At 36.0% G+C, this 22,836-nt stretch overlaps 2 protein-coding genes across 2 annotated transcripts in view; one reads left to right on the top strand and one right to left on the bottom strand.

The window, feature by feature from the left end:
- The first annotated feature begins 262 nt into the window (after positions 1-262).
- Positions 263-11,653, top strand: LOC139143532 (EF-hand domain-containing family member B-like). Its single transcript, XM_070713960.1, is given in 9 exon segments — positions 263-548; positions 1,254-1,460; positions 2,013-2,193; positions 3,144-3,384; positions 3,697-4,003; positions 4,762-4,966; positions 4,969-5,067; positions 5,659-5,840; positions 9,714-11,653. Coding segments are annotated over 9 exon segments (1,671 nt in total). The 5' UTR covers positions 263-461; the 3' UTR covers positions 9,876-11,653.
- Positions 11,654-18,667: 7,014 nt separating this feature from the next.
- LOC139143531 (1-phosphatidylinositol 3-phosphate 5-kinase-like) overlaps positions 18,668-22,836 on the bottom strand; it is a 67,548-nt gene continuing 63,379 nt past the window's right edge. Inside the window, exon 43 of the mRNA XM_070713959.1 lies at positions 18,668-20,374. Coding sequence (XP_070570060.1) covers positions 20,253-20,374 — 122 coding nt within the window. The 3' untranslated portion in view covers positions 18,668-20,252. The remainder of the gene's footprint in view (positions 20,375-22,836) is intronic.

Genomic DNA, 22,836 nt, shown 5'->3' with positions numbered 1-22,836 from the left:
TATTGACCTTTGCAATAATTTTAACGGACCACAATCAAAGGTAATGAATAAGAGAATCTCTCATTCTGTGCCGCCAAATTTTACAAAAAAGAATGAATTCAATTTAGATAAGGATAATAAAAGAATCTGATTAGGTTGTGGAAGTTCTAGCTAGGGTGTTTCAGTATTGTATTGATGTCAATAAAAAATGATTATCGAACGAGGCTACTGAGACATCTTAGCAACCATAAACAAAATAGGTCCAGGTGCGTGTGATGTGAAAGGGACTCCCCACCACGACGGGAAAACAGTAGACTGTCGGACCTGTTGCTCCGTACGTTACCTTAAGGTGTGATTTGGAATTCACGGACCGGTGTAATTTTAGTTTAGCTTGTACGCTTTTTCACAAAGGAGATCATAAAGTTAGAGGTACTGGGACACTCACAAAATCAAAACTTTTTAAAACTGAACTTTGTTCGAAAATGGAAACAGTTCAGCTCGTCACGAAGGGTATTCCTGTCCAGAGCAATGCCGGAAAGTACACCGACAGAAACTTAGATATCGATGCGGTAAGTTTACAGTTCATTTGTCTAAATCGTAGATTAACGTTTGTGATCCGGCCCAACCTAAATGGCTTTCCTTTATCAAATGTTGATTCTCCATTCATTCACACCGGTAGCCTGGATTGGCATAATACGTTTGTTTTGTCTCGCTTTATCTCCGTGGTCGAAATCAGTCACTGATGTTCATATCACTCAATCACAACATTCTCGAGTGTTACTCTACACATAGCATGAAAAGGAATCTTATAATTTAATAGAAGAAGTGATATCGAAAGTTTTTGGTGAATCAACGGAAAGAAGATACAACAAGTTGACAAAACCCAGCTAAGGTGACCTAATATGAATGGAGAGAACAACATTTTTGTTTTGTTATTTTGTAGTAGCATGGAGGTCTCGGTCCCTAGGTCTCTGCTACCTCCATCATCCATGGTAGTAGCTCTTTTATCTGATAAGATGATGAGACCTACAGTGACTACACTTATATTTTGTTGATCGATGTCATATCGGGGATTTGTATGCGTACTATAGTATATGGCATATTTGATTTTGTTCAACTTTATTCACTTCTCACATTTTATCTTCAATACACAGTGTACCATGCCGGATAAACGATACGGTGTTTGATGAGTATTAATAAAGAATTAAGAAAGTTCTCTTTTATACAGTCTTTGATAGTCCATGTATGAAAATTGTCTTCACTTCATTCATTAGGCTGGGAAGCTGATGAGTGTGAAGGGAGACAGTGCAAAAGATTGCTTGTTACATGACCAAAGAGCACCAACCCCTGATACAGTCAAGAAATTCAAGAACTTCTTTGAGCCCGAACCAAGTGCAGCACGGGTGTTTTATGGAAGAGCAAATGATCCAGACATCGCTTCCACAATAGTCCATGGAGTTAGCACCAGGCCATCAGATTCAGTAAGTTGAATTGCTAGCTCCACTAGAAAACCTCAGTGAAAATTACTAATTCTAGGCAATGGTTATAAATGTTTATGTGTATGTATAGGGATGATTGATGATATGATAAGAATGATATGATGATGATGATCAGTGAAGATGATGACCATATTAAATGAGATAATTATGATAATATCACAGTTTAAACTTCAAAACAGATAGTGCAATGAAGGTGATGATGATTACAATATGATGGTGGTAGTCAAAATAATAGAGGTGCTGATGTCAAGAAATGATTTACATAAAAATGGACCCAGTACTCTGTGAACTGTTAAATACATCAAATTATTATCCTGGTAAATTTGATTATAATGAGGACTATAATATAGCACTAAACATACTCATCCATTGTGAATGTGTAAGTGCACCAATTAGAGAAATTCGAAAATACTGAAATTAATAACTTTATGTTTCAAAAATAATACCACGGTCCAAGTCTTCATTTGAAAGCTTGCTAACAATAGAAGGCCATGCAAATATCATATCAATAATTCTTTATTATTTTGCTGACAGGCTGGTAATCTGGCAAATCCACACCCAAAGACACTATACCAGCAACGCATGTTTGACAAGAAGGAAATGTTGTACGCCAGCAAGCAGCAGGCTCCCCTTGGCAAATCTTATGATCAAAGCCCAGGCTTTCCTGATAATCTTGATGTCGCCAATGTACGCTTTGGAATAAAGAATGTATTTGGTGAGTGACATTTTCCATACAACTGAGGCAAGGCAGACTGTGCATTATTGCGCGCATGCAATCATTGTAATATTAATAAGGGTAACAATTTGAAAAACATGTTTTAAGGAAATATATTGTACTTTGTGAAAAGATTAATTGTGTGAGCTACGTATTTGACTTGCATAATTAAATGGTTAAAGCTCAAAGTGGTGTCATCTATCATGCAAATACTAGTAGTCTGTCAATTCAGGCAACTAACACATACTGAACCGTTTCTAACTGCCAAGAATTTCAACAAAACAAATAGTACAAGGTCTGTTTGCTGTACATCACAAACAGGCTTTTGCCGATGGCGATAACTCACTAGAAGATTGTTCTAAATGTTATTGACCATTAGGTATATACCTTCAAAAAGTGTTCAACCCAGTTCTTGATGTAACAACTGCTCTAATCTGTAAAATTGATGATTATATCACCTTTACGACTTATGTCTTTCTTGAATATACTGGATGGGTGGTCACAAGTGTAACATAATCTGGTTTTCTTGTATAACATATCGTAAATTTACATAGATAAAAAAAAGTAATGATATCTTTCCATAAGTTGCTACATTTAATTTGAAGATATCACTTTTGATTCATACATTGGCTACGACCAATCATGTTTAGCCACAGCACTGTTAGTGTCCAAGCATTTTAATACTGAAGTAAAAAATCACACAAAGAGAAAAAGCACAACTGTGACTTAAAATTCTTATTTAACATTTGAAAAATTCAGTATGAAAAGAATTCTGACTTATGCAACATCTCCTCACTGTACCTCTGTTTATCCCCTTTCTTGAATGAGTAAAATGAGTTCATTCTCTCCGAACTTTTTCGTGTTGATCAACGTCAATTGAAAGTAATAATAGTAAATTGGCAACAATATAGGCAAATCTAAATGGAGCTACATTGTGTTGTCTGTTCCAGATGGAAGTGCTGGTGAGCTGGTTTCACCGGACAAGACCTACGAACAAGTGATGACAGAAGGAAATGAGGGTCATGACCTCTACATAGTCACTCATAATGATTATGATGTCGGTGAAAAAAAGGACAGGAAGTATGACTGGTCTCGGTATGCTAAGGACAGTCGATTTGGTGTTCCAACTCCACATGATAACGACGGCAGACACGTGAAGAAAACACTGAAATGGTTGCATGATGCTCAAGCGTAAGTCAATTTCTCAAGTAGATCCCTTTTTTGCATGCTGTCGTTGATTGCAATTTGTCAAATTTTTGCTCATGCAATTGAGATTGTTTGCCACCTAAAATTACTTTTACAAGAGGGAGAGACAGACAGAGAGACACAGAGAGAGAGGCAGAGAGAGGGGGAGAGGGAATGAGAGATGGCTATATCAGATAGAGATGGACAGAAAGTTTAAATTCAAAAAAGGAAAAATTGCAAATAGTAAAAGTAATTATTTTCTGCATGGTATTCATGTTGACAATATATAGTATTAAGAAAACAACTTTTGCCTTTCAGTGAAAAAGCAGCCAAGATAGTTTCAAAGCGAGTTGATGACTTCCGTGAACGCACACAACCACAGCTAGGTCAGGTCCACGACCCAATCAAGGATACCCTACTTGTGCCGCCTGATCATACTTATGGTATAATGCTCAGACCAGACGAATACGGAGCAGGAGATCTCTTACATGGCCGAGTGCCTGGTCAGTATCTACGAGGAAAAGACAGGGAGAGGGGCGTCATCGCCGCCATCAGACAACATCTCAAAAAAGCCAATTTCCACAACTTTAATGACCTCAAGGCAGCCTTTCAACACTATGATAAGGTTGGTACTTTGTGAACACTTTTCTTTAACTCTCACATTTTTTTCTGTGAAAAAATGGTAGATTGTGTTTTTTTGTCTCCTGGAGTTGTGATTCTCTATTATACAAATATTAGGAATTGATTCATGTACAATGTATCAAAAAAGCTGTTTGAGTGTATGTGCATGTTTAAAAAGATTGGTTCGTAGAACAATCTGGCATCCACTTACACAATGTAGAAGAGAGTGAATGGTTAACTTGTTCAAAAGGAATTACGAACAGAATTTTTTAATTGGATATACTAAGTGCTTACTGGTTTGGTGGAATGTGTCAGATTGACAGTGAAGTTGGTGATTATAGCTGACAGAGAATATACGTGTATTTGCTGTACAGTAAACTGCTGAATGTGTTGACAAACTAATATATGCAAAATTTAATAGTACCTCATCCAATCTGCATCCAAGGTTAGTTTTAAATACAGCTCTGTATCCAATACGCTGAATCACCAAAAATAATGTAAACAAATAAATCCGCAGTTTCGCCTATAAATAAAGTGTAATGCTTTTGCTTATGTTGGCAATTATAATTTGATTTTTTGAATATTGATGAATTTGTCTCTGTACAAGACAATTGAGATATGAATATCCCTGTCTATATCTATTACAAAATTGTCTTAAAAGCTAAGACTCATACAATATAATAGTGTTGTAACTTTCACTACTCAGCGATTGAGTCTTAAAAGGGAAATGATATTGACATTTCCATGTCACTTTCCTTACAGAATGGAGATGGTAAAATCGATATAAATGAACTCCGAGAATGTTGTGTGCAGTTCAACCTCCCCGTGGAAACTGAACTTCTAGAACTTTTGCTCTACGCTTGCGACAGCAACAAGGACGGGTACATTGACTACGCGGAATTTGCCAATTTTCTCAACTGGAAAGACAAGATGAACCAGGGAGTGGAGAGCAAGCTGGATGGAGATGTTGACGTGCTACAGAAAAACAGATCGACAGAGCTATTGGAGAGCACAGGACATCAGCGTCCATGATCAATGCTACAGTTGGTGGGTCGGTGTCATCAAAAGGTACAAATTTCTGCAGTCAAGTCTGAAGTCATGATCAGAGATTTGAAAACAGCTTATTGTCATTTTTGTCATGAAAAAAACAGACAACCGCATTTTTAAAAGTAATAACTTAAGATTCTGTAAAAACTGTGGAAGGTTGCCACTACAAGATTAGCATATTTTCAAACCTTATAAACTTTGGACATAGTGTAGTATTTTGGTATTTTCAGATGTTTTATTGATAATAGCAGTGAAAGCTTTCAGGAATCATCAAAAAAGTGTCACAGTATAGTTGTAAATCAAGAGTCTGTTGACAACTTCTGCATTTTATTCTATAGACAAACGGAAAAGTTGTGTGTATGTTAAACTTTCTGGCCATAAAGTTACATTTTATGTATTGCATTCAACACACAGAGTGTAAAAACTGCACGTACATAAAAGTGATTCACTATTTTAACGTTAAGAGAGCGCCATTGAATCAAATGAGCGAATTTTTTACTGCATATTATAGTAGGAAGCTTTGCATGATGTGATTTTTTTGAAAAAAAATATAATTAAAACGAATCGTATCACAGCAGTAAAAGAACTTTGAAATTTTTTTACTTCACTAAGGTTTCCGATGTTATGGTGTACCGACAATTCGCAGTGATCTGCCAGCACCAAGATACCGCCGGATATCTGATCGTACAAATTACGGTGATGAATCAGACGCTTACGGCCTGGTGAATCCATCCATGTACAGCAATAGAGGTGTTTATGAGAAAGACTTCTTCCAACCAAGGAGAAAAGATGAAGTAAGTGGCACACTTCTTTTAACCCTTTGAGCGCCAAAGTCCATTTTTGTCGCCTTTATAAAATATAACTAAATTAATTTTTGTTCAGATTTTTCCAAAAATTGTTATCAACAAATCAGTCAATGAAAAGTGATATCTATTTGGTCCAAAATTATCAAAAAATTACAGAAAACATAGGGCCAAAGTCCCTGAAGCTACTATAGACATGGATACAAAATTAAGTATTTCCTTACTGTATGAAATTATCTCATTAAGGTCATCCTACGGACAAGTAAACTAAATATTAAAGCTGTCTGACCAGCGTTTTGAAAGAACAAGCAACTCAACAGTTGACAGAGCTCTGTTGAGTTATGTAGAGAATAACCTTTTGTGACACATGTATTGATGAAGAAGGTGGATATCTTTGATTAACATTGTGAGTTCTGTTTAATAAGTTGAGACTGTACATACTCAGAGAAAGCACACTGAAGAGACAAAGGTTTGAAACTTAAGAAGTTCAAGGTCATCAAAGCATTATAAGGAATCATGTTACACTTTCATTGCACTGTTTACACAGATTGCATAATTGCTATAAATAGCACATGAGGAATCTTTATACAGCCCAGCTTTACCATAAAAACCCTATCACTTTGACCACTCTTTTAATTGACCACTCTATTTTTTTCCTCAAAAAGTAATTTTATTTTATCCTTACCAAGTCAACCATAAATGGAAATTAGAACTTTCTCTATCTCTATCTCTATCTCTATTGACTATTTTGAGCAATTTCTTTTAGATAACATACAGGGCACAATAAATGACGGTTCAGAATATGTAAAGTTGGGATTCAGGAAAGTTGCCTTTACATGTTTTAATCCTCCAAGATGGTAAGCATTTCACTATGAACTGTCAAAAAAAGTTGAACTTTCTGATAATTCTACACTAAAATTATTTTGGCTTTGATGATTTCCTAATTAATTCAATTATTTAAAATCATATTAATTATTTTTTTTGGGTGAATTGATAGGGTTTATACAGTACAAGAATTACATACAATGTAAGTCAAATTTTGACCAAAATGACAAAAAAATTCCTTAAAAATACAGATTTGCATATTTCATCACAATTTGAACAAGTCTAAGTTGGGTTACCCCTAGGGACCTGTATACCATATAACAAAGCTGTCTGACCAGCGGTTATGAAGAAGAAGATTTTTTACCAAAAACACCTTTTTTGGCATTAATTGCCTATTTTTCGACAATATCAAAAAATTAAAAAAAATAGTTTCTCAAAATGGTATTTTTCATCTACACAACAAATATCAAATCAGTAAGTACTGCGGTTCTCAAGATATTTGAGTGGACGGACGCCTCACAAACGGACATACATACATACATACATACATACATACAGACTGACGCCGGACGCCGGACGGATACCCATCCCAATAGCTTCTATAGACTATAGTCTATAGTAGCTAAAAAACCACAAAAATTGGTAAAATGTTGTTCTAAGATTTTGGAGGGAAAAACTACAGCACTCAAAAGGTTAACATCTCTTGTGGCTTTTATAAAATATATCATCACATTTGAAAAAAAACTTCAAAAATATTCAGACTGGGATTCCTACAGAAAATCTTGTAATGCAAAATAGTGTCATAATATAATATATTTCCATCAAACTTTGCGATGCTTCAAATATGGCATAAGAACGTTCTGTATTTATTACAGTAGAAACCATCAACTCAGTCTAAAGAAATTCTGACATTGTACATCTGTTTCAAATAATTCATAAAACTAACAACAGATTTTGTCCAATGTGTAAAATGCGTAAATTGGCACAACAAGATATCAAATGGGAAGGAGTGATTTGAAAAGTGTAATTACCTATGGCACCTGTACAAAATACATCACAAAGAAAAGATACCTTTACTGAGCACATTCACTACCCATAATTGGTGCTGTGATTAATGAATTAAAGTATTAATTGCCATGACTTATTTTAAAGCACATCACCTTCATATGGTAGTATGCATATTGCTTTAACCCTTTGAGTGCTATAATTTTTCCCTGCAAAATTTTAGTGCAACATATTGTAAATTTTTATGTATTTTTCTGATCTGTATTTTTTTTTATAATTGTTGACTGAATTGACATGATTTCCTATTGGCTTCACTTTTTATCAATATTTCTGAAAAAATATGGAAAAAAAATAATTTGGGTTTTATTAGCTCCGCTGTCAGCGACGCGGAGCTTATCAAATAGGTTGATTTTCCGTCGTCGTCCGTCATCGTCGTCCGTCAACAATTGCCTTCTCCTCTGAAACCGCAAGTCCGATTGCTTTGAAATTGTATGTGCAGTTCACTTGGGGTGACCTCACTTGAGTTTGTTCAAATCGTGGTGAAATTTGCATATTTGTATTTTTGGGGCATTTTTTGGTGTTTTTGGTAAAAAAATCTTCTTCTCTGAAACCGCTTGTCCGATTGCTTTGAAATTTGATATGCAGTTGACTTAGGGTGACTTCAGTCAGATTTGTTCAAATCGTGGTGAAATTTGCATATTTGTATTTTTAAGGCAATTTTTGTCATTTTTGGTAAAAAGATCTTTAAAAATCTTCTTCTTCATAACTACCAGTCGATAGCTTTGATATTTGGTACATATGTCCCTAGGGATGATCTTTTTCAGATTTGTTCAAATTGTGGAGAAATATGCAAATTTGCATTTTTAAGGCAATTTTTGCCATTTTTAGTCAAAAAATGTATTTCTCAAAAAGTACTGGTCTGATAGTTTTGAAATTTGGTATACAGGTTTCTACAGATGAACTAAGTAATATATATTGAATCTCTGATGAAATCTGTAATTTTGTAATTTTGGGGCAATTTTTGCCATTTTTGGTCAAAAAATGTGTATTTTCAAAACTACTCATCTGATAGCTTTGAAACTTGGTATACAGGTTCCTGCAGATAAACTGAATGATATTTATTGAAATTATGATGAAATCTTTAATTTTGTATTTTTGGGGCAATTTTTGCCATTTTTGGTCAAAAAATGTGTATTTCCAAAACTTGTCATCTGATAGCATTGCAATTTGGTATACAGGTTCCTACAGATCACCTTAATGATATTTATTGAAATTATCATGAAATCTGCAATTTTGTAATTTTGTGGCAATTTTTGCCATTTTTGGTCAAAAAATGTGTATTTCCAAAACTACTCATCTTATAGCTTTAAAATTTGGTATTCAGGTTTCTATAGATGAACTTAAAAGTATTATTGAAATTATGATGAAATCTGCAATTTTGAATTTTTGGGGCAATTTTTTTCCATTTTTGGTCAAAAAATGTGTTTCTCAAAAAGTACTGGTCTAACTGCTTTGAAATATGGTATACAGGTTTCTATAGATGAACCAAATTTAATCTTTCGAAATTATGATGAAATCTGCAATTTTTGTTTTTTAGGCAATTGTAGCCATTTTTGGTCAAAAAATTTTACTCTCAAAAAACTACTCATCAGATAGCTTTGGTTGACATGTTCTTACGGATGATCTGATGTGTTATATTCAAAGTATGATGAAATCTTCAATTGTGTATTTTTGCAGCTATTTTAGCCACTTTTTCTGGCCACTGCATTGAGCTATCAAAGATTTCCACCATATTCATCAACATGTATCAAAACTAGCTATTCTCTACATAAACACAGCGGAGCTATATCGGCCGCTAGGTCGCTTGTTTCACAAAGGTGACAAAAAATGACTTGGCACTCAAAGGGTTAATCTCAGCAATTGTGACATAGTAGATTATCTTCTGAACTAGACACCTTAAGAACTTTCCTGTATGGGAGTATTTCCTCACTATCTGTACTAACGATGTGAAACGTTTCTTTTTCCCCCAACCAGATAAGGACAATCTTCACCAGACTGGGTGTTCAAATGGAAGACGACACTTTTGACAAAATTTGGGAAGCGGCAGCGTCGCGAAACGAGAGAGGACACGTCAGCGTTGAAAGCTTCCGACATGTACTGGACGAAGTCCAAGCACAGCAACTTGCCCAGTCGTAATTCCAAAACAATTTAACCCAAACAGCATTAATACACAACTAAAAAAAAAGGCAAAGAGTAAACTCTCATTGCCTTTGTGATATTTGACAAAATATCCACAAAAAACACTACGATGAAAAGTTTTTGTTTGTTCGCCACTACGTATTGACAGTATTGAAAATTTTTTAAAAGTTGATGTGAACAGCTGTTGTTAATCAACTCTTTACAATTTTACTATGCAGTGGTCTGTTAAACCATATCTTCTCTTCCTTACGTGAAAACTTTCCAAATCTTTCTCAAGAAGTGCTGTGAATCTGGTAAGTTTTCAGACACATTGTGCTATGCATTCTGTCATGAAACTTTTCAAACTCATGTGTTGGAGGCTTGTCATTCCTCTTTTTGTTACAGAGGTTAAAAGTTTTTTAACTTTTTCAACTGTTCTAACTTTTTCCACTTGTTTCAAATGTACAGTCATTATTTCAAGTTCTTTATTCATCAATATTGGTAATTCCATAGTTCTGTATTATAAAAAAGCAATGTAGACAAAATAAGTAATGTAAACAATTAAAAAGCAGAAAATGGTGGTTTCAAAGCAGAATTTTTTGTGTGATTTCTGCTACAGGTGACACTTTTGTCAAATATTCAAGATGAAATATAAAGTGTGTATTTTTTTGATGATGATTTTTCCGTCCACACCAATGATAGTATTGTGCCAGCAAAACGTGTGTTTCCCTGTGTCCAGTATTCTAATGGATGATGCTTTAACAACTACTTCCGAGATGCAGATTGTTCCTTCGTCTTCGCAACTGAAATCAAGGCTCCAAAAATACGTGAGAGCCATACTTGTGTAGGTGAATCAGGACATTCGCTGTACATATCCAGGTCCTTTGTACGTGATTCCAACAGTTGCCGATTCGCTGATCAGGTCAATTTTGAACATGAATCGGCCAATCATATTCACAGGGCATGACATGTACTTACATCATCAGACTAGACTAGGTTATCAAAATACCATCTATCTAAGCTCAGAAAAATGTGATATTGAGCTTTAAAAGAGAAAACCAATTCGTTGGATATTCAGTGGTGTGAATGTTTCTCTGTCTGGAATACTATTCAACGTCTACGCCATGGAGATGATGAATCACTTTCACTTCCATTCAATGGATTTATCCCGGTCTCTCTCTAATGACAAAGTAGAGGTGCCAACAGGAAACGATTGTGAAAGTGCTGAAAATGATTAGTGCATTGATCCAATCTTTTGGATGCAGCCTTGAGTTCTATTAAACTTCGCCACAAGTACTCCGTAACAACCATATTTCATAAAAAAACATTATAATATCACATATATGTATTGGTTTTTGTCTGTTTCACTCCAAGTTCAAAGGTATTGCCCAAGGGGAAGCAATCTGCGACATGGTATTACAGGAAATATTGCAGTATATTTCCATTGTCTTCTCTGATGCACCAATCTATGCAGTTTTTGTGAAATTAATTTTTGTTTTACATTAAAACCCCAGGCATCCAATGTTCAAGTGCTTAAAAATTACAACTGTGGGCGTGCTTGCATATCAGAACAACTTTGCGATGACTCACTAAGTTTGCAGTACCATTGTTGCTTGTTTATTTATTCTGCGCAATTCATGACATTGCAATAAAAATAGGTTGGTTTATCACCTTTATACAGACACATTGCTTGGAGTAAAAACTTGAAGACTCTGTAAATACAATTGCAACATGCAAAAAGCGTGTAAGAAATTTTTGTCTTAAAATAAAAACAACGTATTATTTACATTACAGAAGTCGTATGACTGTGTATGCTTGTACAATAGACTTGGTAGCTTTTAAAGTTAGCCACTCTATTCCCAGCCCTTGTGGTATCATACAGACTTTGAAATAAATATAAATTGACAGTTTTGCTCAAAAAATACCTATGATTATCTAATTCAGTGTTATCCCTTTCAGACCTGATTTTCTGGTAACATATGCAAATTAACCCTTTCACCACCATGGTTTGGTCCAAATCCATTGTTACCAATGGTGAATGTGGACCAGTTTACAGAGAATCAGGGGTGAACAGGTTACAATGCCTATCAGCTGCGACTTCTTGCATCCTTTTCATGATTTTAACTTTCAAACTAACTTCATTTACATGTTATTACTGAAGGATGTATATACGGAACTGCATGTGAAAGTTTGAGAGAGGGAAAAGGTGTCCCTATCAAATATTACTGCCTCCATGCAAATATGCCAAAGAAAGAGAACACAGGGCTTAGGGACCGTCTCAGATTATCGCAGAAGTTCAAAAAGCGAAATTCATTCGTTTAGGGGGGGGGGAGGGGGTTTGACCTCCGTTCAATTAGTGAACTTCACTTTCGCACTTTTATTTTGTGATCACAAGTTTTCGTGTGTTTATTTTAAATTAAAGAAAAACTGCACACTCATGCCAAAAAATTTGTAACTGTTTCCATCTCGTTTGTGCCCCAAACACAATTTACCGATAGTAACATTGTATCCTAAACCTTTCATTCATCAAATTATACAAAGACAAAAAGTATCAATTTTTAAAATGTGCTATTTATAAGCGTCCGCTCTAACCACATTGTCTTTATTGTCACTTGTTATGCACCTGGTCATAGTCGTTTTAATACGATTGAACATGCCTCGGCCCCCTTGTCAAAGTTTCTCGCTTATTTATCACCCCTACCAAGTACAAATTGCGTGTTCACAAAGACAAAGAACAGCACAAGAGATACAAAAAGGGAAAGTGAAATGAAACTTTTATGCGGTAAAATGCCCAAATCTGATCGATTACTTTAATTGTAATGTCACAGTGGCAAGGGAAATACGTCTTTAGTATATAGCTATAGCAAAATCCAACATTGTACTCTCAGGCAGTCATGAACATTTCGCACTTTTGAAGTTTCGTTTAGGGGGAGGGGGGAGGGGGTTTTGATCTAAACGAAGGGATTTCGTTTCTTGAACTTCTGCGACAATCTGAGACGGTCCCTTACATTGGAATCCGTTCAGAAACACCATTTTGTCATCCATCAAAACACATGGCACTGAATGCCTTCCACTTTGATGTTGTATTCTCTGTTTTCTTTGTAATATGACCAGTTTTTGAAATTGTAGGAAATGAAGCGAAACCCATTAAATTCCGTTGCTTGTCACAAATGAAATGAAGAATTAAAATCATTAATGGAAACATACACAGCCCTAACCCATGTGGAGTGATGGCAAAGAATGGAAAAGTTACACTACCAGATTTCTCTCAATTAGCTCATCCCAAGATAGGGAGATATTTTTTCAGTATCTAGTTTCCATTTTAAAAAACTAAAAACTAAAAACAATTTTGAGTTTGAAACACAGGCTGGTAATGGGTGTCAATGAGCTCTGCAGTAGTAATGTACTGGCGCTGAACACTGATCAAGTCATACTGAATGTCCCTGCATCTATAATGAACATTATTACTAAGTTATGAAGCAAAACTGCCAATTGTCACATTCAATAGAGAAAACATGAAAAATTTCTTAAACATCTTCACTCATTATTTATGAAAAACAATTTATACAAACAAGTTCTTTTTGCTTTTACACAGTGTGAACAAATAGAAGTAATGAGATGCAACTTTTATCTTAAATTGTTTTTGGAAAACAGATGTACAAACAACTTATATAGCTTGAAAAAAGCTAAAAGTCCAAACACCAAAACATTTAATGTTTGACAGAAAAAAGTACACTAACTTTTCCAGTAAGTATGGAACTGTGTTTATGCTAAATCAGAGCATCATTTCAAAGATTTACATTTGATGTCAGGATTATGACATTGTTGTAGTGGAAAGAGCTCGAAAAAGGGACTAAGAGGAAAGCATCTGTCAGATGTCATCAATTCCAGGAGTTCATTTGAATGATTGATAAACTGCAGTTATGATGAAAGATAATCTGAAATCGGACCCCAACAGTTTATGTCAAATTGACAACTTCCTATCATATATGGTGTCCGCTGTCTGCTGCCATTTGAACGACATGCATGGTCTGTTGCAATTCCTGGAAAGGTTTTTGAACAAAGCAATAGAATAGCTGTCAAGACTAATTTAATTTTGCTGGTTTACAGTTGAAATGTTTTCATACCAGCCAAATTATGAAATGGTAACTGAAAGACAATCTTACAGGGAAGTCAAAATATCATACTAAGTGATGAGTTGGACCACAATAAGGGTTATTATGACTGAAAGATGTGGAAACCCAGTGATTTTATCAAACATTTTCATCATGTAAACTACGAAAACAAACGCAAAATTGTAGAATGCAGTAGGATTCTGAGATAGTTATTCCCTTGATATTCACCCAACAGATCTTACCTTAGCCCCAAACGATGGCTGGCAAATGTCCAGATGGTAGCTGTTCAGGGTATACTGCCCTGATATTGTTTATACTGAACCAGTCATACCTACTCTTTTATTCATGTTGATTTACCAGCCTTTGAATAAAAATTCTTAAACTGAGTCAAGATAGTCATTGCTCGATCCTTTTGGTTGTTTTTCTCACTTTTCCAAAACAAATTATGGTCACAGAATCCCTACACTCCTGCCACTGGTGGTTATAGGCATCACACACAGTAAAATATCAGAAACACTATTTTAACCTTCCTCTTGCTTGCATTTGGAACTAACAGTGAAGACAGTACAGAGAAACCAATGATGGTCAAATAAGTCCAGATTCTCTCACACAATCTGGGTTTTGACTTACAACTCATGCTCGTTGAATAGTAGATGATCAAAGTAATACTTATATATAATCCCCCGTATTCCGAACGAGTGTGGCTGCGTCGCGGACGAGTGATTCCCCGTGTAGCGGCCGTATCCCTCCGAGCCGTAGGCGAGGGGGGATACGGCCACTACACGGGGAATCACGAGTCAGCGACGCAGACACACGAGTGAGGAATACGGGGAGATTAATATTTATCACATGCATAGGCCCAGTTTTCCGTGAATAAACCTTCCAGGAATGATAATTACTGGGGAAAAATGAGAGGGAGTATTTTACAAGAATTCATACGCTTGTGTTATGCGGTCGTGGCTGGGTCACAGCTGACTTGACTGCGGTCAGCTCAACATGTCGGGGCTGCTCCTATGGATAATTAGCGTCTCTCGTAGGGCTTTTTCAGTGCGAATCAAGCGGAAATAGGAAAGACTATGGATTTTTAATGCAAGGTATTTATTTGGTACTTACTATAACATCAATTTTAGTGAAAATTCATTCATAAAATTATTGGACGTACAAGCGGGACGTCGCGACACTCAGCCGCGGCTGGCGAGAACGGGTTATTTTTGTCAATATTCGAACATCATTCAAATAATTCTTCTTTGCAAAGTTTGTATGAAATTTTCAAAATTAACAATTATTATGTTTTACGAAATTGTCAATTGTATGTTTAATATTTTACGAATAAAATGAGCGTGTTTAAATATAATGAAGAACAGTGTTCGGCTCTGACTCAGTCGGTAAGACTACATACACAACGAGTCTTAATCCTAGCTCAGACGCGAGACGACGGAAGTTCAACAACAAGGTACAATACAGGAAACGTGATGCACAATACATATGTATGGACAAAACAATAGCTTGCACCTTTAAATGCACTGATAACATTGTGAACTCGTCGCTCTTGAAAAATACAATAGCGTTTCTTCTGATGAGTCTCAAGTCCGGAGTATCGTCACTGCTGTCAGAAATAATGTAAGCTCTTTGCTTCATCGGCTCACCCGCGCCCCGGGAGCTCGACATGTTGACTGCCGCGGCAGCATTGATCGTGATGTTGAACTTGAAACCTGTCAATGTTGCTTCAGAAAACATTCTTACTGCTGTAGGGTGATTGGTACGTGTCTTGGGTTTTCTGCTTTGCTTATTATGTTGTTTGATGGACACCGAGAAGGGCAATTGACGAGGTAGACAACACAAAATGCCGGTAACATACCGTTATTTGTCAGCTGTACAAAACGTTTCAATCGAAATCAACGACGACGAAACACAAATTCATAAAAATTCTAGTATCGACGGTATTTTGTGTTCTACACATATATTGTAATACTCCATATTTCCTTATGTTTCATTACCTCCCACTTTTGCATTTCAGGGATTTGAAAATAAGTTCTGAACTGAACAGCTGATTTTTTGTTTACGTTTTAAAAGTAGTCCGGGTCCCATATCAACCACATGTGGAATATGGATTCATCGTAGTCATATACCTATAGTGTGATGTCACACTATAGGGATAACTGGGTCTATGTATGTGATATATATATTTATCACATGAACTGGCCCGTATCTCCACCTGTGTGACGTACACCAGCACAGATAAGAAATCCATATTACCCCTGTTGTACGTCATCAACCGGAACTTTTTTCCTGAAACACAGAATTTTGACAAAAAGGTAACCCGGCGCGATAAATCCAGATATGGAAACAGAGAAGGCATGTCCAACGAAATTCCAAGTCGCTAAAGCTTTAGCTATTCCCAAGAATCTGGGACGAATATACCTAACAGCAAGAATCGAATGAGGATATCATCGATCATTTGGCTCAGTAATGTCACTGCTCCAGTCGTAAGGCTCAATGTGGACGTCGTCGTACCTGGCGATCGCCAAGCGACGTCGTACCTGGCGATCCCGGTTGGCGATAAACCCTAAAGATACACCTCAACGAAAGTTCAACTTAATAAATGAGTACCGTATAATCTTCGGGAAAGCGACATAGAAGGCACAAGCATAAAGTCATTCGACGAACAACGATAAATTTCCTTCATCACACAAATTATTCCGTCGTTTCTCGATCGAGATCAAACCTGCAACGGAAGGCTGTAGTAAAGACATATATATACACTCTGCAGTGCAGCGCTGTAGAATCCGATTTATTTTGAAAGTTGACTCGGACAACACTCACTGTACAACAGAACAGAGTTCCCATCAAGTAACAAAATTGAGATGCATACACCTACGGGCGATACGTGTCACAGCAAACATCAAAGTCCATAAAACGAAAACATTGATTGACGACTGAGATGGCCACCGGCGCGGCGGAGACCGGTGACGTGCAGTGCCAACAAAAACAAGCGTACACTCTGTGTGTCATCGATCTGAATCTTTCGGGCTCGCTATAAGGTCGTAAACTTGTGATATTTTAAAAGCCACAGCATATCTAAGTATGATAACTACTGTTTCGATAGTGCCATTGTATTAACTTCATAAATGTAATTGTAAATATTCTAAATAACTCAAAATACTATGCCTATCCGTCGGTAGCACGGTACGGTGAAAGCTATGATGGCAGACTTGCCTTGGTATCGCTCCAGCGCGAGACAATGATTGACACGCGCACGTGACCGAATCCGGATGTCTGATTGGTGGAGATACCTTTCGCTGTAGCGAAATTTCAGCTTAATCGGATTTATGAATGAAAGTATACCTGTAAACATTTGCACATCTCCTGGGTGACGGGCCGCTTTACTCGTTAAATGAAAGTAATCCGCGTAAATGAAACACAAAATCGCGATATATAAAAATCATGCAATTTGTTAAAATAATTTTGATCCATCCACATCAAAGAAAAATAAGAAGACTGTTCATGTGATAAATATATAATCCCATGGAATTTTTCTCTGTTTGACGTCATCGTATACTCGTGTTTTTCGCGGAGCCGCACAACTTCTCGCCTTCGGCTCGAAGTTGTACGGCTCCGCGAAAAACACTCGTATACGATGACGTCAAACAGAGAAAAATACCATGGGATTATATATAACTATTTGTCCAATTACTGATCATGTATCAATTTATCCAAGAATGGAGGAAATAACATCATAAGGAGAACGTGACCAGAGTATTACACTGCAGTAATTGCAAACTGTACAATATCTAGCTATTGCTGAGGTTATGAAAACCTATTTCACGTCTTTTACAACTTTGCCCAAGGCAAGAAACACCATTTGCATTTGCATCAAAGCTTAAAGCTTCAATATATTATATATTAATTACAATTCAAAAATTCACATAAATATTGAGAACTTTTCAGTAAGTACAACTTTTGTTTTTGATTTTGAAAATCAAAGAAAACTGAAAATTTGGAGGCAATTATTGGCTATGGATAATTTCAGTTATCTGTGGAGGGATGATAGCTAGTCTACTAGCAGTTCACTCACTGCAATGATTGGGTTATCTGTTTCACATTAACTTGATCACCCACATTTGTTTTGACATTTGGTATGATCTTGGAATGGAGGTACTGCTGGTCTGTATGTCTGAAATGGCTGCTGCAAAATTTTTCTGATGTACACGTGATCTAACAGAACAAAAATCTTTTTAAAAAGTTAATACATACTTTACATATCATATACCGTTATCAAATAAAAATTTCAGCCTGTCTGCCAGATATCTCATGAAGTTTAAAATAGTCAATAATTGGCAATACTTGACATAAACAGACCACACAAAATAAAAGACAAAAAAGTGATTTACAAGCATTCTTACAAAATACAGATATAAACAGAAAGCTGGTGCATAAATGTATGCATACAAAATAAAATATTCCTGTAACATATCTTAAAAATATATGAACTACTCAAAGCTTTTTAGAAGTAAAGATTCACATCTTACAGACAATCAGGCAACAATACATGAATTTAAAGTACTGTACAAGATAAAATAATGGACATTCTAGGCCGTCCGGCATCAGGCCATTTCCAAATACAGGACTGGTAGCAAATTTCAAGGGGGAGGGAGCAAGGGGTAGATTTTTCTTGTGTTTTCATTTTTTTTCTTTGACTCACAGGGGACTTATAAAACACTGAACGTTTCTACATTCAAGGTGTCTATAATGTTCATAACAAACAATATACGATAACAATAACATTTGTTGGATAAAAATATTCAAAACATGTGCTGGTCTGTCATATATGTCAACTTTTGAACAAAGTGAAGGGATTAAACAAAGAGTGGACATGTCATGACTGGAAAACAACAAATCTGAAATGAGAATTATTTTGCAGTTCTGTTGATGTTACATAAGTTCACCATATGGTATACCACGGCCATTCATTTTTATCCAATCGTTCCATTTTCAAAACACATTCTGGCATGCCTTACAGACATGTCTAATGTTACAAGAGTCTTCTGTAGACTGATAATTTTGAAACATTTGAAACAACAACCAACCTCACACTGAGTTTAGACAATTAACTACTTGAGTGCAGATAAACAGTAAATCTAAAATTTGGGTTTTTTCCCTCCATAACCTCTTTCTGAATTGTGTCAACCTTATTGCTTGTAGAATAACACAATTTCAAAGAAAAAATTAAAATCTTTGTTGTCTCCTCCCCACACATTGAGCATCCACTGCTGATTCACTTTTTCCACACAAACGGTTTACTGTTGTGATTACGGTACTAGAAAACGGCAAGCACAATAATGCAATCTGCATTATAACAAAAACACTAGCTTCAGGAAAATTTATACATTATAGAAAACAGTTTTACGATATTTTCAAGTCTAATAAAAACAATGTGATAAGTAAATAATGAATTATTGACAAACACTTTGAGACATTTTCAGACGAAACAAAACAACATGGTAAGTATATCACAGATGAGATATTCCTGTAAGTAATATTCATATGGCATAATTTGCATTAATGCAAATTGGCCCATTCCCAGACCATTCCCAGACCATTCTGGGAAGTTTCTGAAGTTAAAAAGTAACACTGCATATTACATCTAAGACTGTCTGTCTCAATATGATAGTGTGACACGCACAGAAATCTTACCTTACTTGTCCGTATTTTACTAAAATATGACCAACTGTACAAATATCTTTACAATAGCCCAGGCACAGTACTGGTAGACTGTTTTTTTATATGCGTCGGTAAAAAGAACAATAAAGAACTTCCCTAACACTAATTCTAAGTCTAATACATTCCTTGTTTGGTGGGTGTTTTTAAAATAACACAACTCCAAAGATTACAAGGTTTACTAATTTTGTACACTTAAGTTAGAAACACAACAATTTACAATAAACATGGTGATTTTCAGCTGTTCAACTTCACCTGTTGACCAAAAAAAAAACCATATGGTGGCGATGAAGAAATGTTGATTGCTATGCAGACCTATGATTCCACGCAAAGTTAACCTCTACCCTTTGACCCCTACCCCCTACTGTTAGGTCAAATCAACATTTACTGGTTGTAAGTATTGTCGTAAATAAAGTGAATGAGGATGATGAGTTCAGTCACTCTGAAAGTACATCAAACAGTACAAAAGTCACCTTTGTCTTCTTGAGATCGCAGAGGCAAGTAAGACCTCATCTTGACCATATTGCCTGTTTGCTTACATCAAAAATATATTGCACACTTGTCAGCATTCCACGTCTCTTCCCAAACTGGTCCACCTATCCGGCACCATCAGGAAGTACTTATCCATGGCTTCCAGAAATCTTGTTCGGTACAGTTCCGGGGAGACTACGGTTGGCATTTTACCTTTTGACAGAAAAATACAGAATAGATTAGAGTGTAATAGACTTACAGAAATAATAGCATCAATGGACACTTTGCTCACATTTAGTTTGATGTAGCAGGCCGGAATGAATGTCCATACAACATTTAATAGCTTCTATGGCTCATAGCTTGTAATATTCATAATGCCAAGAGCATTTGAACACATTTTGATGCATAGACCATCAAATACCAATGCAAGGTATGTAATGGTTGGCAACTGTTGCAATGGATAAACACATATACAACACCATGCAGCCTGGTACATCAACATCAGTAGTGCAATCTACCATACCAAGGTAAAGATGTCCTCGTGTAACATTGTAACATTGAATTAGTGTAAACAATATCGGGTAATTAATTAAGCAGTAATATTTAAGAAAACAACTTATTATTGGTTTGGTCTTTGGTTGTGTTTCTGTAAAAATATCACCAACATGTAAAATTCTGACTCACAGCTATTGACAAAATGTCAACAAAATACAACTATAAAAACTTTCACCAAAATTTAAATAAATCTAACGAAAGTCACCTTAAAGAACCAACATACCAAATTTCAACCAAATCTCGCCTGTGCTTACAGAGTTTTTGATAGCAATTTGTAGGATTTTCCCTTTTTTTTTCGCTTATTTGCTTATTTTTGACACTGACATGTTCATTTGAAAAAATCACGTCTCCACCTCAGGGTGCACCTGTACACTAAATACTAAGATGGTAGGTGCTGCAGTTTTGGAGTTTTTGATATGGACGGACATACATACATACATACATACATACATACATACAAATGCTGCTGACTTACCAATTAAGCTGATTTTGGTATTACATATATCAAACGTGAGCTAAAATATTTTGAAAAGAGCCACTGGGGATTTAAGGCTTGTCTGTTGACATTAATATCAAATCAGTGGATCTCATTTAACATTTTATGATTTTTACACTGGTGACACTGTTCTGTTAGCCCTAAAGATCTTAAAATCATTCATTCTGCGCTGAAATAATCAGTAACTCCATTATTAACAAGTGATCACTCTCTATAATTGAGAGGATCGGTAAGAAAAGTACACAAACCTGTGCATTAAATGCTGTTAACTATTACCAATATAATAGTTATATCATTCTGTCAAGAACTTAGAGAGTTATCAATTTCAGGCAAAGCATACTGGGTATCAAGATCTACACCAGTGGAACAACATTTACCTTTATATTTGGTATCATGACACAAAGTTCCTATGTACCGTATACACATAGCAGGGCAGGAAGTTCATGGGAAAAAAACTTTTGACACCTGGGTGGAAGCTTTAAAGAGTTGCCTGAACAAAATAGTATCTACCTTGACAACAATGCCTGGAATGCCTAACCTCTGACCTCAATACAACAAAATGGAAATTACTTCCACCAATGTCCATCAGGCACGTAATGCTAAAATGTCATTTGTCCGGCCAAAAATTTACCTGCCAAGCAACCAATTGAGTTTCCTACACTGCATATTGACCACATACACAAAAATACAGAACTTGCTGATTGCATTGGCAGTCATGGTGTCGTTTCCAGATATTATCAAGCATACCCTGTCGGTGCCAGAAGTAACCAAAAATAGTTCTTTTTGAAATATGTTACCCTTACTTCCATTTCACTCTTGTCAGGTGGAACTACGGCCCAGTTATGATACAGTAATGATTGATATGTTTTGGAGTGACATATGATTGAAAATGCCAGGTGAAATCTAAAAGACTACAGAACAGAAAGAACAGACTACATAGCAAAAACTTTATTATTTGCGAGTGAAAGTATTTCTAATGGGGAACAGGGCATTAGAGCATTTTTAAAGTTCCTAATGTGTTAATGTCCAACCTTTTGGTAGAGCACTATGATATTCACCTTCATAAAGTTTTAATCATATCAAAAATCAAATTCTTGATGGAAGTATGTTACAACATTTTGACTTCACTTTGGACATAAAGTGCATTATAATTCATATTACTGGTCAATAGATTTAAGGATCAAGGAAGCAAGCCATCAAAACTCCCTATGTTAGTGACCATATGTTCAGTAGAGATGAATGTGACACAATAACTACAGTATCATTAACATCATATTAAGGGGTCTTCTTTCTGTAATTTCTCATTACCTGTTCCGAGTTAGCTGGGTGGCACACCTGCAGAATGGCAGCTGTTTCTGAATGTAAAGTTTTGGAAGAAATCGGTGAAGATTTCCTGTGTTGTTCCATCTGTCTGGAGCAGTTCAAGTCTCCTAAAACTTTACTGTGTCTACACACATTCTGCGAGCAGTGTTTGGTCAAACTGGTTGGGAATAGTGAGTTACTAAACTGTCCTGAATGTCGACAGCAGTATCAGCTTTCTGCTGGGGGAGTGGCAGCGATAAAGGGCAACTTCTTTATGAGGAACCTGATTGAGATATTCAAGCAACGAATGGAGTCTATGCAG

Source organism: Ptychodera flava, chromosome 11, assembly GCF_041260155.1.
Source record: "Ptychodera flava strain L36383 chromosome 11, AS_Pfla_20210202, whole genome shotgun sequence".
NCBI lineage: Eukaryota > Metazoa > Hemichordata > Enteropneusta > Ptychoderidae > Ptychodera > Ptychodera flava.
Note: the sequence above shows the minus strand (reverse complement) of the source record. Positions and strands in the feature narration are given on the sequence as shown.